This window comes from Vulpes vulpes, chromosome 1, assembly GCF_048418805.1.
Source record: "Vulpes vulpes isolate BD-2025 chromosome 1, VulVul3, whole genome shotgun sequence".
NCBI classification, from domain to species: Eukaryota; Metazoa; Chordata; class Mammalia; order Carnivora; family Canidae; genus Vulpes; species Vulpes vulpes.
Window position 1 is genome coordinate 111,731,392 of NC_132780.1, and position 16,239 is coordinate 111,747,630.

The 16,239-nt window shown below is 40.4% G+C and overlaps 1 protein-coding gene across 1 annotated transcript in view; it reads right to left on the minus strand.

Moving 5' to 3' along the window:
• MORC1 (MORC family CW-type zinc finger 1) overlaps nucleotides 1–16,239 on the minus strand; it is a 169,614-nt gene that overhangs the window by 143,916 nt on the left and 9,459 nt on the right. Inside the window, exons 4-6 of the mRNA XM_072722555.1 lie at nucleotides 6,975–7,043; nucleotides 1,320–1,410; nucleotides 570–678 (exon numbers count right to left, since the gene is read on the minus strand). Coding sequence (XP_072578656.1) covers nucleotides 570–678; nucleotides 1,320–1,410; nucleotides 6,975–7,043 — 269 coding nt within the window. The remainder of the gene's footprint in view (nucleotides 1–569; nucleotides 679–1,319; nucleotides 1,411–6,974; nucleotides 7,044–16,239) is intronic.

A 16,239-nucleotide genomic window follows, 5' to 3' on the forward strand; every position in this document is an offset into this window, starting at 1 on the left:
AATGTATTACTGGTTTCAGGGGGAGAAGTCAATGATTCATCAGTCTTATATAACACCCAGTGGTTGTTATATCACGTGCCCTCCTTAATGCCCATCGCCTAGTTACCCCATCCTCCCACCCCCCTCCCTTGCAGCTACCCTCGGTTTGTTGCTTATGATTAAGAGTCTCTTATAGTTTGTCTCCCTCTCTGATTTCATCTTTATTTTTTTCCAATATTTATTCTTAAAATGATAATCCATTTATGGCACAAATGGCAGAAGTATTTTGCAGGCTCCTTCCAAAAAGCTCACTGTGCCAAAGGGAGCCTCTTATTCTGGGAGATTTGGGCACATGGATAATGAAAACATTCTGAAAACTGCTTAGGAGTTAAAAACCCACTCAAGAAAGGTCAAGAGGATAGGCCTCCAATGAACCCAGAGCATCCAGCCACCCTCTCTCCATTTCCCAAATACATTTCTAAATTTTTCAATCATAATCAGAAAAGAACTGTTGTAGACTTCACCTCCTGAGATGGTAAATGAAAACAAGACCGTTACTATGGAAACCAAAGGAAAATCTCAACTCTTACCTCACTAAGACCTTCTGTTTCACAGAATGTCTGAGAAAAAAACACACAGGTCATCGTTTCTTCCTTCTTTGTGAAAAGAATAAAGTCCTTCCCAATCCTCATGGATCCACTATATTAAAAATTGAAAACATGCTGGTTTACATCTCAAATACTATAAAGAAATGGGTGGATTCATCACTGCGATGAATTGTTCTTTGATAGAAGTAACTCCACTGTTTTGCTGACCCATCACCGAAAGGGTACAAATGATTTCTTTTTCCCTAAAAGTAGAGCTGATGGATTTGAACCAATCCAGCTCTCCACTCTTGCTTGAGACATGACTGCCAAAAACAAGGTGCTATCCAGAAATCAAGAAAAGAACAATCATCTGTCTGCAGCAGGTGACACATAGGTGATAATATACCCTTGTCCTCACCTTACACTGAGGCAGACTAATAAAATAAGCTGTGAACACATATTACACCTATACTAACATATGCTCTGAGAAAAAAGAGAACACAGAGATTCAAGGAAGCTCGGAAGTATAGGGCTTCTGCTTCAATACCTGGAAGACGATTCATCACCTAGTTGAGAATTAAATTTACAAATGTTATAAAGATCCAAGCCAGTTATAGGTATGGAAATCCCAAAACAAGTAGGACTTTGAAGTTTATATTATTAACCTTTACAAACCTAGATCATTCTGTGTAAGTTTGTGTCTAAGTAAATACTGTTCCCAATAATACATGCCTTAAGGGAAAAAATTCTCACCTTTTGAGACCATTACCATATTGCCCAATAAACTTCAAGGTTGATGAACGTTTCTTGGATGTTCCAAAGTAAATGATATCTGAAGCCTCCTCTATAATTCACAAAGACATTTAGGTGGTTAGAAATTGTCATTGACACTGGCCATAGGTCCAGCTGTCAGGATATCACAACATATCTTAGGACATTAGGACAAATCCATACCTCTTGGGTTAGCCCAGTGACAAGGATCCTTGTCGGACTCCATGACCTCTGACCAAGATCTTAACTGTAATATATTGAAGGAGGTCAGACAGATCTAGCCACATGACTTTGGGCAAACAGAGTGAAACTCTGAGTCTTAATTTCCTCATCTCTAAAAGGGAACCACTAATACCTACATTATAGAATTGATGATAAAAACAAACCTATTAAATAAGATCATCTGTTTGTGAAACCCTGAACACAATACATGCCACTTGATAAGTACCAATAAATCATAAATGTTATAATCATTTGTACCACTAGTTATTTTCCATGAATTTGGCCCTTATCCAGCTCCATGTAAGACTGAGCAGGGTAGAATGACTTCTGGCCTGACACTCCCTGGGGAAGAAGAGCCACTTGTTTCAGACTCTCCGAGTCACCCTCCAGATCTCTCCAGTGCATTCTGGAATTCTAGAGAAGAATCGTCTAAACTTCAAAATATACATACCTCCAGAAACAAGAATGCTTCTAGGGAAACAGGGAAAGGTAGAAATGGCTCTCCCAGGGGGCCTACCTGAATACACACTCTAGAAGTGTCTTAAAGACCTGTGTCAATCTGTGTGCAGACATGCTACGGTTCGGCGGCACCTGGCATGTGGTGGGTAAAGGCTACCAGACACTCGGCTTGTCTGAAGCCAACCAGACGTTCTATCACATGTTCTTATAAGGGGTTGGGCATTAAGTGAGGGTTTCCATGATAACAACATTAGCTACCATTTATTGTTTAGTATATATGCTAGGAACTATATCATATCCTTTACATGCACCACCTATTTAATATTTATAACAAACCTACATAATAGATATTATTATGATGATCTGCATGTTATGAAGAAACTTAAGTTCAAAGAGTATATGTAGGCTGCCCAAGGTGAAACAGCCGATGAATGCGACCATAAGGATAACAATCCAAGGCTGCCAGAGACCATATTCTGTGGTTTTCAAGCACACCTCACAGACTCCCATATATGGTGTTCAGAGTTCTGGGCACAGGTATAGAACACTGACATGACCCCTGCCCACAACTCTATGTCACAGTAGGAGAAACAGATTAAAAGAAACAAACAAGATCACTTCTGAGAGTATTAAGTGAAGAAATAAAACCAGGGTGCTGTGCTAGAGAATTAATAGGAGTGTGGCCCTCAGACAGAATGATCAGGAAAGGCCTCTTTCATAAGGTCACATCTGAGATGAGCTTTAAATGAATGGCTAGCAGGCATGGCTGGTGTGCTATAAGCCAAGGGAGAGAATGCCATGAGAAATGGTCAAAGAGGTGGACAAAGATTTCTTGCCAAATAAGGCTAGAAACTAGAAGCATTACTAGGGAGTATAAATTGTATCCCAAAGTAATGAAAAACCACTACTGCTTTTTTTTTTAATTAATTTTTATTGGTGTTCAATTTACCAACATACAGAAAAACACCCAGTGCTCATCCCGTCAAGTGTCCACCTCAGTGCCCGTCACCCATTCCCCTCCAACACCCGCCCTCTGCCCCTTCCACCACCCCTAGTTCATTTCCCAGAGTTAGGAGTCTTTATGTTCTGTCTCCCTTCCTGATATTTCCCAACATTTCTTTTCCCTTCCTTTATATTCCCTTTCACTATTATTCATATTCCCCAAATGAATGAGAACATACACTGTTTGTCCTTCTCCGATTGACTTATTTCACTCAGCATAATACCCTCCAGTTCCATCCACGTTGAAGCAAATGGTGGGTATTTGTCATTTCTAATGGCTGAGTAATATTCCATTGCATACATAGACCACATCTTCTTTATCCATTCATCTTTCGATGGACACCGAGGCTCCTTCCATAGTTTGGCTATTGTGGCCATTGCTGCTAGAAACATCGGGGTGCAGGTGTCCCGACGTTTCATTGCATCTGAATCTTTGGGGTAAATCCCCAACAGTGCAATTGCTGGGTCGTAGGGCAGGTCTATTTTTAACTCTTAGAGGAACCTCCACACAGTTTTCCAGAGTGGCTGCACCAGTTCACATTCCCACCAACAGTGTAAGAGGGTTCCCTTTTCTCCGCATCCTCTCCAACATTTGTGGTTTCCTGCCTTGTTAATTTTCCCCATTCTCACTGGTGTGAGGTGGTATCTCATTGTGGTTTTGATTTGTATTTCCCTGATGGCAAGTGATGCAGAGCATTTTCTCATGTGCATGTTGGCCATGTCCATGTCTTCCTCTGTGAGATTCCTCTTCATGTCTTTTGCCCATTTCATGATTGGATTGTTTGTTTCTTTGCTGTTGAGTTTAAGAAGTTCTTTATAGATTTTGGAAACTAGCCCTTTATCTGATACGTCATTTGCAAATATCCTCTCCCATTCTGTAGGTTGTCTTTTAGTTTTGTTGACTGTATCCTTTGCTGTGCAAAAGCTTCTTATCTTGATGAAGTCCCAATAGTTCATTTTTGCTTTTGTTTCTTTTGCCTTTGTGGATGTATCTTGCAAGAAGTTACTGTGGCCGAGTTCAAAGAGGGTGTTGCCTGTGTTCTCTTCTATGATTTTGATGGAATCTTGTCTCACATTTAGATCTCTCATCCATTTTGAGTTTATCTTTGTGTATGGTGAAAGAGAGTGGTCCAGTTTCATTCTTCTGCATGTGGATGTCCAATTTTCCCAGCACCATTTATTGAAGAGACTGTCTTTCTTCCATTGGATAGTCTTTCCTCCTTTATCAAATATTAGATGACCATACATTTCAGGGTCCACTTCTGGGTTCTCTATTCTGTTCCATTGATCTATGTGTCTGTTTTTGTGCCAGTACCACACTGTCTTGATGACCACAGCTTTGTAGTACAACCTGAAATCTGGCATTGTGATGCCCCCAGCTATGGTTTTCTTTTTTAAAATTCCCCTGGCTATTTGGGGTCTTTTCTGATTCCACACAAATCTTAAAATAATTTGTTCTAGCTCTCTGAAGAAAGTCCATGGTATTTTGATAGGGATTGCATTAAACATGTAAATTGCCCTGGGTAACATTGACATTTTCACAATATTAATTCTGCCAATCCATGAGCATGGAATATTTTTCCATCTCTTTGTGTCTTCCTCAATTTCTTTCAGAAGTGTTCTATAGTTTTTAGGGTATAGATCTTTTACCTCTTTGGTTAGGTTTATTCCTAGGTATCTTATGCTTTTGGGTGCAATTGTAAATGGGATTGACTCCTTAATTTCTCTTTCTTCAGTCTCATTGTTAGTGTATAGAAATGCCATTGATTTCTGGGCATTGATTTTGTATCCTGCCACTACTGCTTTTAAGCAAGGGAAGGATATAATGTGATTTATATTAAAAGAAAACAAAGGGACGCCTGGGTGGCTCAGTGGTTTGGGGCCTGCCTTCGGCCCAGGGTGTGATCCTGAAGACCCAAGATCGAGTCGCACATCAGGCTCCCTGCATGGAGCCTGCTTCTCTCTCTCTGCTCTCTCTGCCTGTGTCTCTGCCTCTCTCTCCGTATCTCTCATTAATAAATAAATAAAATCTTTAAAAAAAATAAAAAAGAAAACAAATACTCTTGGGATCACTGTGTAAGGAATGGACCATGATGGGGCAACACTAGAAGCCAAGAGTGTGGAAACTCCTATCATTACTCTGGGTCAAGGTTGATTTAACTTATTTTGGGCCACAGGTAAGATTCTATTTTCAGTGATCAGATAAACTCTTCCTTCTAACTCATTTCTTAACTCCCAATGAATATGGGGTTGTTTTTTTTTTTTTGAAGATTTTATTTATTTGAGAGAGAGAGAGAGCGCGCACATGTTGCGCACAAGTTAGGGGAGGGGGAGAGGGAGAAGCAGGGAGCCTGATGCTGCTCAATCCCAGAACTTCTGGGATCCTGACCTGAACCGAAAGCAGGCGTTTAACAGACTGAGCCACCCAGGCACCCTGATTTCCAATCAATGTTAACACAGAATCGCTCTCTCAACCCTAGTGCGCTTTTAAAAACAGTACTGTACTTGTCCACTGAAGTGCGAGCTCTTTCTGAGGATCTGAAAATTAGCCACTTTTCTGTGTTTTGATCATTTTGCTCATGACCACATATAAAAGGAATTGCTTCTTTCTGTTTTCTTTTGTAAGGAAGCCGACTTAAACTATATCACATATTCTGTTGTTTAAGAATTCAGGAAAACGAACTTAAGGGTCAGCCTAAGAGTGAAAAACAAAACTTTTTTTCATCATGATTTTCTCACAAACTCTGTTCTTTCTCTTAAACACTAAGAACCAACAGTACTTTGAATCAAAATCACCTGGAAGAATCAAAATTATCCAAAGTCAGAACGAGAACCGAGTAACATATCTGAGAATTTTCTAAACTTGCTAACAATCTTTGACTATTCATACCCAGGGAGTACTTCAGAGACTGGCTGGAAGAGAACTGCTTTACTTTGTATTCTTTGCTTTCAGCAGCACCGATGAGCATCCTATCCGCTGGAGTAGAACAGACCAGAACTGCTCCATATTATTTGAATTACTTCATGTTTTTTGAACTTAGTGGTCTTGTGGGACAGCAACAAGAGTTAAACAATAATTCAGGGATAAGCTATCCCAAATGACTCAAAGCCTTAATCAGAGGAAATAACATTTAATTTCACAGTAAACTGGTATCGTGTACCTACTATGTGTTGAGTTTTGGTTAGCCTTGAAGATAAATACAAAAAAAAAAAATCATGCAATGGGATTCCCAGGTGGCTCGGCAGTTTAGCGCCTGCCTTCGGCCCAGGGCGTGATCCTGGAGACCCGGGATCGAGTCCCACATCAGGTTCCCTGCATGGAGCCTGCTTCTCCCTCTGCCTGTGTCTCTGCATCTCTCTCTCTGTTCTCTCATGAATAAATAAATAAAATCTTTTTAAAAATCATGCAATGAATTGTAGATGTATTCATTATGGTGAGAATAGTTGAAGCTACTAAACTTTTGAACACGCAGAGAAAAAAGAAACCGCAGAGAAAAAAGAAACCGCTGAAAACTAGAAGAGATAACCTCTTCCTCAAGGTTAAGCAGAAAATTAAAAATAGCCTGAAGGCACTGGAAACTGCCCCAGGCCTCTTGCAAACAATAGAAGGGTGGGCTCAAACAATCTCAAAATCCATCCAGTTACCCTTCCTTTTCCATTCATTCCCAGATGCTTTTTCTTGCAAGTAATCATACCTTCTCCTTTTCATTTTTCTCGCAATATTTATCTACATTCACTTTTTGTCTTGGTTTGGATGATTACAATGAATTTACTCTGTCAGCTGGAATATTTAAATCTAAAAAGTTCAACAATATGTTAAGTCTGGGGTTTATTTTTCCCCTAATAGCTCCATACCTACTTTTGCATAGATGGCTCAATTTATTTTTATTTATTTTATGGGTTTTCAGACTGTTTCCTCGAACAGCCAGTTAGGTACCTAGATAATTAACTTACCAGGGCTCATCCCACATCCATCATCCAGGAAGCACAACATGAATCCACCCTGCAGTTTTTCATTATCCACTGTAAGAGAAAGCAGTTATTACTAATAAATACTGGCCTTAATTTGTTCATCAGAAAGTCATGCTGCTTACATAATTATTTGTCCTCCTCAAAGGCAGCCGCTGAGTGACAGAGTGATGGCACAATGATGGCGCTCAGAAAGGTGTCCTGGCTATGGTTTCACAGGACACTGCAGGGGGAAAAGAGTCATGCACCAAAAAGGCTTTCAATTAACATAAAACATCTACACATTAATAAATTATGTATACAGGGTGGCATGCCCTGCCCTGGAATCGGACTGGCCTTTAAACTTCAGGTATTTTCCACCCTTGGAGCAGGAATAAAGGTAGCTGCTGATGTGACCCCAGGATCCCTCTACTGCACTGATCAACCTTTATGCCCTTCCACTGAAGCACTAATTCTGAAGTCAACCCAGGCCATTCTTATTAAATTCTGCAGGCTCTTGTCTAAGTAGTTAATTCCCATAAGACCCATTTGTGTGTGCTTCTTAGTGGCAGCAAATATTTGCCTCTTGAAAATGCATTTCTGAAAATGGCTAAGTTATTTGGAATCAATTCTGGTGATTAAGAGATATCATTAAGATAACAGAGAATAATCTCTTGTTTAAAAAAATGGAAGGGTGTAACTAAAACTAATGAGACTAATTTTAATGCTCAGTTTGTAATCTGGTTCTGAGGGTAATTTCAACATTTGGATATACGAGTTCTATCACCTCTCTCTCTCTCTTTTACAATAGCTTTGTTGAGAAATAGATTACACATAAAAAAAAAGACCACCTCTGTGTAAAGTGTACAATGTGATGAACTGTGGCATATGTATATACCCGTGAAATCATCACCACAATTAAGGTCATGAACATACCCATCACCCCAGACCTCTTCCTTAGGTGTCTCTCCAGTCTCCCTTCTGCCCCCTTTTGTACCCATCCCCCCACCCCAACCTCAGGTGGCCACGGATTTGCTAACTCTATATCTGTGATTCATTTTGTAGCACATTTGTTTAGTCAACTCTGTGTTCAACGGTCACCCCTAATCTACATTTTAAAAATTAAATAATGTTTGAGATAATTTATAAATAAGTATCTCAAACACATGCCTAAGCTTTCTGGGTTCATAATTTTATGGTCACATGCCTACTTCTAACCCCTGCTAATTCCCTTCCTGTCTATAAACCCTTCGGATCTTCCCTACATCTCATTTTCCCAGTTCCTCTCTCTGCCTGGTCCTCCGGAGTGCTTACCTCAACTTCTGTGTCAGAATATTTCCTTCCCCACTTTAAGTCTTGCTCTGTGCAACCCCCCTCTGACTGAGGATGACATTCTCCACTATTCAACAGGGGAAACCAACTCTTGCACAGTGCGGTAGTTCTCAACCGTGGCTGAACATTTTAATCACATGGAGGTACTCCAAATTAACTGGTCTTGGGTCAGGCTCAGGAATTAACGTTCCCAATTATCCTAGTGTGTATCAGCCCTGGGAACCACCTGATCCAAGCTTCAAGTGGCTCTGCATAGAGGCAACAATGGATTTTGCAGCTCTTGGGATAAAGTTCTCATGTAAGGAGCTTACAGAAAGAAGGGCATTTCTTTGGTGAATCAGTGGGAAAGACTGAAAATTCCCTAGACAAGTACAGTGCTTAGTTTTTCCATAAACCCCAATGAGTGACTACAGACAATCACAGTCTCGAAATGTAATAGCCTCCTACTGTCCACCCTGAAGCGTGGCCTTCTTTATTTCAATTCCTTAAAACTAAGGATTCCAGATAAATATCTATTATCTGTTAAATATGCAGGTCCAGAACAAACCACAGCACCTTCTCCTCATCAGGCTTACTTCTCCTTCTGATGTTTTCTGTTCAATAAGTGGCCACCACTCTGCCATTAGGCTTCATCTGCCCAAGTCAAAACCTCAGGATCACCATATGTCTTCTCAATGCCACCTCCTTAATGCCTCTCTACCCCCATGACACTGCCTTAGTTCAGGAAACCATTATCTCTCTTCTGAATTACAGCAACCACTGCCTTACTCCTTGCTAAAGGCAGAGCACAGACCAATGTGCATTGCACAATTAATTTTATGTGTCAGTTTGGTTAAGTCTGGTACCCTAATCAAACATTGGTCTAAATGTTGCTACAAAAACATCTGTGGATATAACTGACATTTACAATCAGCTGACTTTAAGTAACTTCCATAGCATGGGGAAGCCTCATGCAATCAGCTGAAGGCCTTAAAGGCAAAGACTGAGGTTTCCCAAAGAAGCAATCTTCTGCAGCAAGACTGCCACATAGAAATGGTACTTGAGTTTCTAGGCTGCTGGTCTACCGCAAGGATCAAAAACCTGAGACTGCAACGTCAACTCTTAGCTGGCTTTCCACCCTGCCAGCTGCCCTACAGATTGCAGACGTGCCGGCCTTCACCATCTGTGGGCCGATTCCTTAACATCCCTCCCTCTCACCCCCACCCCAAACTCTCTATCAGTATCTATAGATATAGACAGATACAGATACACACACACACACACACACACACACACATTGATATTGAAATACACGTACGTGTCTAGAGTCAGGGGAGGAAGGCAAATCACATCTGCCAGTCTGTCTGTCTACCTGTCTGTCCACTTAGCTTGTCTCCTACTGGTTCTGTTTCTTGGAAGAACTCTGACAAATACACTCTCCAAGCTCACCTCTCATCACTCCCTCCCCTTACCCATACTCCCTCCCCTTACCATACATCCACTTCCATACAAATATTCTCTTTAACTAATCCTGAGCATCTCAAGCATTTTTGCAACTCCATCCATGTTTTACACTCTCTCCAGATTCAAGACCCTGCACTAAACTGTCCTTTCTCCCTTTCTATCCCTGATTCATCAGGTAAAGGCTTATTTCCCCTTTAGGTCTTTAGTTCCTAGAAAGGTCCCTTCTAGAGCACTTCCTCATTCCTACACATCATTGGGCACCCATAATGCACATTTTCTCTGTACTTTGTGTTTCCCACCTGCTCGTGTATCTCTTTCTCTTTCAAACTAGTGGCTTTTACTTTTTGTAATACAGTTGCCTCAGATGCCCCAGAGATTTAGTGAACGCTAAGGGCCCTCTACCCATAAAAGTGAAGATATACATATTTTCTAAAGACTTCGCACCAGGATACCAATTTCTTTAAAGCAGGCACTGTGTGTACTCAGCATTTAACCCAGTGCCCGACACTTGGTAAGCACAAACACACACAAAAGTATTGACCGCAAATCCATGTTTATTAGAACCAATACACATGCATGATAAAACAACAATGGTTAAATTTGTTTAATTTGAATTTTAGAGTCCTCCCTCAAGTTACTGAAGAAAACAAGACCGGAAAGTAATTCAGGGGACTCTGTAAATAATTTGAAAACTAACCCAAGACTTAATTATTTATCCTCATATCAATTCAATCTATTGCTGTATAAACCCTGACCCTGGTTCATTTTTTTTTCTTTTTTTTAAAGAATAATCAGTTTGCGGGATCCCTGGGTGGCGCAGCGGTTTAGCGCCTGCCTTTGGCCCAGGGCGCAATCCTGGAGACCCGGGATCGAATCCCACGTCAGGCTCCCAGTGCATGGAGCCTGCTTCTCCCTCTGCCTATGTCTCTGCCTCTCTCTCTCTCTCTCTGTGTGACTATCATAAATAAATAAAAATTAAAAAAAAAAAGAAAAATCAGTTTGCTAAGTTGATAGCCATATTGTCATTTGCTGCAATAAAAAAATTATAATGTGAATAAGTACTTTTTTAATGAATAGGTAATTTAAAAACAAAAAACATAAGTTCAGCTTTTCACAAAACACATATAACCTAAATTAAAAAAGAAGTGCCATTTTGAACTCAAATGGCAAAGATGTTATGTGCGTATATATGCTGAGTGCTAGAGAAAGTTGGGGAAAGGAGTACTGCCGTACCCTGCTGGTGTCCTGCCACAAACCAAAGAGAATCTAAAATGTAAATTCCAATTACATTTGTTGTACTTTGTGATTCCGAATAATTCTTCTCAACTCTTTGACCTTTCATCAATAATATGTATCTTCTGGGGGTGCCTGGGAGGCTCAGTCGGTTAAGTGTCTGCCTTCAGCTCAGGTCATGGCCCCAGGGTCCTGGGATCAAGCCCTGTCAGGCTCCTTGCTTAGCAGGCAGTCTGCTTCTTCCTCTCGCTCTCTCCACTCCCCACACATCCCCCACTCATGCTCACTCTCTTGCTCTTTCTCTCTCTCAAATAAATAAAATCTTTAAAACTATATATGTGTGTGTGCTCTAGTGAAATGCAACTTAAATCCTTTCCCCTTCTCCATTTCTAGGACCACTGCCCTAGTTCAAATTCTCATGAAATCTTGCACAGGTTGTTTCCATAGCCCCACGCCCCTACTATCCCTTCATTGATGGTACAGTATTCAGTTACAGAAACTCTCCCTGTTTACCTCATAAAAAATAGTACACCCTGCCTACCGCTCTCTGTTCTCTTATCCCACTTCCCCCCCCCACCCCGCTTTTAGCACTTTCATTGCCTGTGTATTATTTGTTCATTTCCTTATTGTCTATCTCTCCCCCATGAGAACGCACATTCCTGACAACACATATTTAGTCACACATGTTGTTCCATGCTGTCCCTGGCATGGTTTGGTTCATTCATGGCAGATACTAAACTGTTATTGAATAAATGAATGAATCTCTGAACTGATCTACTTCCATTCTCTTTCTCACAATAATTCCTCAGATAGGAATATTCTTTTACAATATTTGATGAAAACAACATCCATATTTTCAGGCCCTAGATCTTTAATATGAGGTACCTTTCTCTGTGTTCTTACCATTCTTTGAGTCTCCCCTGCACAAGCAACACCTACTCAATCCTATCTAATGGAAGGGAAGATGACATTTTCTCCACTATTGGTGTTTCCAATGGAGTAGAATGGCGTGTAATTAATATTAGTAGAATGTACAATGGAGTGCCATTAATATTAGTAAAGAGGCCCTTCTCTGTCCCTTGACTCACTTCTCACTCATCTGACTGGTAATCTAAGGAAGAATCACCTAGGGAGGCTCAGTTCAGAGTTCTTCTGTCCCCTCTTGGGAGTGAGCTGCTTTCAGAGTGCATGAGATCTGTTCTGTTCACTCCGGGCAGACCATTTTGAGGGGAAGCCTGACTCCACAGGTTGGGCAAGTATCTGATTATGGGGTATGATGAGCAAATCCACTGGATTTCTCACACCTAAGCTCCACACTCCAATCTGGCATTTATGAATAATAAAGGCTCTCTTGCTTTATTTCCCAAACTTTTCAGAACCTGAAGAGTAGAAAGAGAAGAGAGTTCATTTATTATGTTTTCTCAGATGTCTTAAAATGTCCATGTCTCATGAACCAAAAGGACCACCTAACACAAAATCTTTTTCTTTTTCTTTTTTTTTTTTTTTTTTTTTAATTTTTATTGGTGTTCAATTTACCAACATACAGAAAAACACCCAGTGCTCATCCCGTCAAGTGTCCACCTCAGTGCCCGTCACCCATTCCCCTCCAACACCCGCCCTCCTCCCCGCTTCCACCACCCCTAGTTCGTTTCCCCGAGTTTGGAGTCTTTATGTTCTGTCTCGCTTCCTGATATTTCCCAACATTTCTTCTCCCTTCCTTTATATTCCCTTTCACTATTATTTATATTCCCCAAATGAATGAGAACATACACTGCTTGTCCTTCTCCGATTGACTTATTTCACTCAGCATAATACCCTCCAGTTCCATCCACGTTGAAGCAAATGGTGGGTATTTGTCGTTTCTAATCGCTGAGTAATATTCCATTGTATACATAAACCACATCTTCTTTATCCATTCATCTTTCGATGGACACCGAGGCTCCTTCCACAGTTTGGCTATTGTGGCCATTGCTGATAGAAACATCGGGGTGCAGGTGTCCCGACGTTTCGTTGCATCTGAATCTTTGGGGTAAATCCCCAACAGTGCAATTGCTGGGTCGTAGGGCAGGTCTATTTTTAACTCTTTGAGGAACCTCCACACAGTTTTCCAGAGTGGTTGCACCAGTTCACATTCCCACCAACAGTGTAAGAGGGTTCCCTTTTCTCCGCATCCTCTCCAACATTTGTGGTTTCCTGCCTTGTTAATTTTCCCCATTCTCACTGGTGTGAGGTGGTATCTCATTGTGGTTTTGATTTGTATTTCCCTGATGGCAAGTGATGCAGAGCATTTTCTCATGTGCATGTTGGCCATGTCCATGTCTTCCTCTGTGAGATTTCTCTTCATGTCTTTTGCCCATTTCATGATTGGATTGTTTGTTTCTTTGGTGTTGAGTTTAATAAGTTCTTTATAGATTTTGGAAACTAGCCCTTTATCTGATATGTCGTTTGCAAATATCCTCTCCCATTCTGTAGGTTGTCTTTTAGTTTTGTTGACTGTATCCTTTGCTGTGCAAAAGCTTCTTATCTTGATGAAGTCCCAATAGTTCATTTTTGCTTTTGTTTCTTTTGCCTTTGTGGATGTATCTTGCAAGAAGTTACTGTGGCCGAGTTCAAAAAGGGTGTTGCCTGTGTTCTCCTCTAGGATTTTGATGGACTCTTGTCTCACATTTAGATCTCTCATCCATTTTGAGTTTATCTTTGTGTATGGTGAAAGAGAGTGGTCCAGTTTCATTCTTCTGCATGTGGATGTCCAATTTTCCCAACACCATTTATTGAAGAGACTGTCTTTCTTCCAATGGATAGTCTTTCCTCCTTTATCGAATATTAGATGACCATACATTTCAGGGTCCACTTCTGGGTTCTCTATTCTGTTCCATTGATCTATGTGTCTATTTTTGTGCCAGTACCACACTGTCTTGATGACCACAGCTTTGTAGTACAACCTGAAATCTGGCATTGTGATGCCCCCAGCTATGGTTTTCTTTTTTAAAATTCCCCTGGCTATTCGGGGTCTTTTCTGATTCCACACAAATCTTAAAATAATTTGTTCTAACTCTCTGAAGAAAGTCCATGGTATTTTGATAGGGATTGCATTAAACGTGTAAATTGCCCTGGGTAACATTGACATTTTCACAATATTAATTCTGCCAATCCATGAGCATGGAATATTTTTCCATCTCTTTGTGTCTTCCTCAATTTCTTTCAGAAGTGTTCTATAGTTTTTAGGGTATAGATCCTTCACCTCCTTGGTAAGGTTTATTCCTAGGTATCTTATGCTTTTGGGTGCAATTGTAAATGGGATTGACTCCTTAATTTCTCTTTCTTCAGTCTCATTGTTAGTGTATAGAAATGCCATTGATTTCTGGGCATTGATTTTGTATCCTGCCACGCTACCAAATTGCTGTATGAGTTCTAGCAATCTTGGGGTGGAGGCTTTTGGGTTTTCTATGTAGAGTATCATGTCATCGGCGAAGAGGGAGAGTTTGACTTCTTCTTTGCCAATTTGAATGCCTTTAATGTCTTTTTGTTGTCTGATTGCTGAGGCGAGGACTTCCAGAACTATGTTGAACAGCAGTGGTGAGAGTGGACATCCCTGTCTTGTTCCTGATCTTAGGGGAAAGGCTCCCAGTGCTTCCCCATTGAGAATGATATTTGCTGTGGGCTTTTCGTAAATGGCTTTTAAGATGTCGAGGAAAGTTCCCTCTATCCCAACACTCTGAAGTGTTTTGATCAGGAATGGATGCTGTATTTTGTCAAATGCTTTCTCTGCATCCAATGAGAGGATCATATGGTTCTTGGTTTTTCTCTTGCTGATATGATGAATCACATTGATGGTTTTACGAGTGTTGAACCAGCCTTGTGTCCCAGGGATAAATCCTACTTGGTCATGGTGAATAATTTTCTTAATGTGTTGTTGGATCCTATTGGCTAGTATCTTGTTGAGAATTTTTGCATCCATGTTCATCAGGGATATTGGTCTGTAATTCTCCTTTTTGGTGGGGTCTTTGTCTGGTTTCGGAATTAAGGTGATGCTGGCCTCATAGAACGAATTTGGAAGTACTCCATCTCTTTCTATCTTTCCAAACAGCTTTAGTAGAATAGGTATGATTTCTTCTTTAAACGTTTGATAGAATTCCCCTGGGAAGCCATCTGGCCCTGGACTCTTGTGTCTCGGGAGGTTTTTGATGACTGCTTCAATTTCCTCCCTGGTTATTGGCCTGTTCAGGTTTTCTATTTCTTCCTGCTCCAGTTTTGGTAGTTTGTGGCTTTCCAGGAATGCATCCATTTCTTCTAGATTTCCTAATTTATTGGCATACAGCTGTTCATAATATGTTTTTAGAATCGTTTGTATTTCCTTGGTGTTGGTAGTGATCTCTCCTTTCTCATTCATGATTTTATTAATTTGAGTCTTCTCTCTCTTCTTTTTAATAAGGTTCGCTAATGGTTTATCTATCTTATTAATTCTTTCAAAGAACCAACTCCTGGTTCTGTTGATCTGTTCCACAGTTCTTTTGGTCTCGATATCATTTAGTTCTGCTCGAATTTTAATTAACTGTCTTCTTCTGCTGGGGGTGGGGTCCATTTGTTGCTTTTTCTCTAGTTCCTTTATGTGTAAGGTGAGCTTTTGAATTTGAGTTCTTTCCAGTTTTTGAATGGATGCTTGTATTGCGATGTATTTCCCCCTCAGGACTGCTTTTGCTGCGTCCCAAAGATTTTGAATGGTTGTATCTTCATTCTCATTAGTTTCCATGAATCTTCTCAATTCTTCCTTAATTTCCTGGTTGACCTTTTCATCTTTTAGCAGGATGGTCCTTAACCTCCATGTGTTTGTGGTCCTTCCAAACTTCTTGTTGTGATTAAGTTCTAATTTCAAGGCATTATGGTCTGAGAATATACAGGGGACTATCCCGATCTTTTGGTATCGGTTCAGACCCGATTTGTGACCCAGTATGTGGTCTATTCTGGAGAAAGTTCCATGTGCACTTGAGAAGAATGTGTATTCAGTTGAGTTTGGATGTAAAGTTCTGTAGATATCTGTGAAATCCATCTGGTCCAGTGTATCATTTAAAGCTCTCGTTTCTTTGGATATGTTGTGCTTAGAAGACCTATCTAGTATAGAAAGAGCTAGATTGAAATCACCAAGTATAAGTGTATTATTATCAAAGTATTTCTTCAGTTTGGTTATTAATTGGTTTAAATATTTGGCAGCTCCCACATTTGGGGCATATATATTGAGAATTGTTAAGTCTTCTTGTTGGATAGA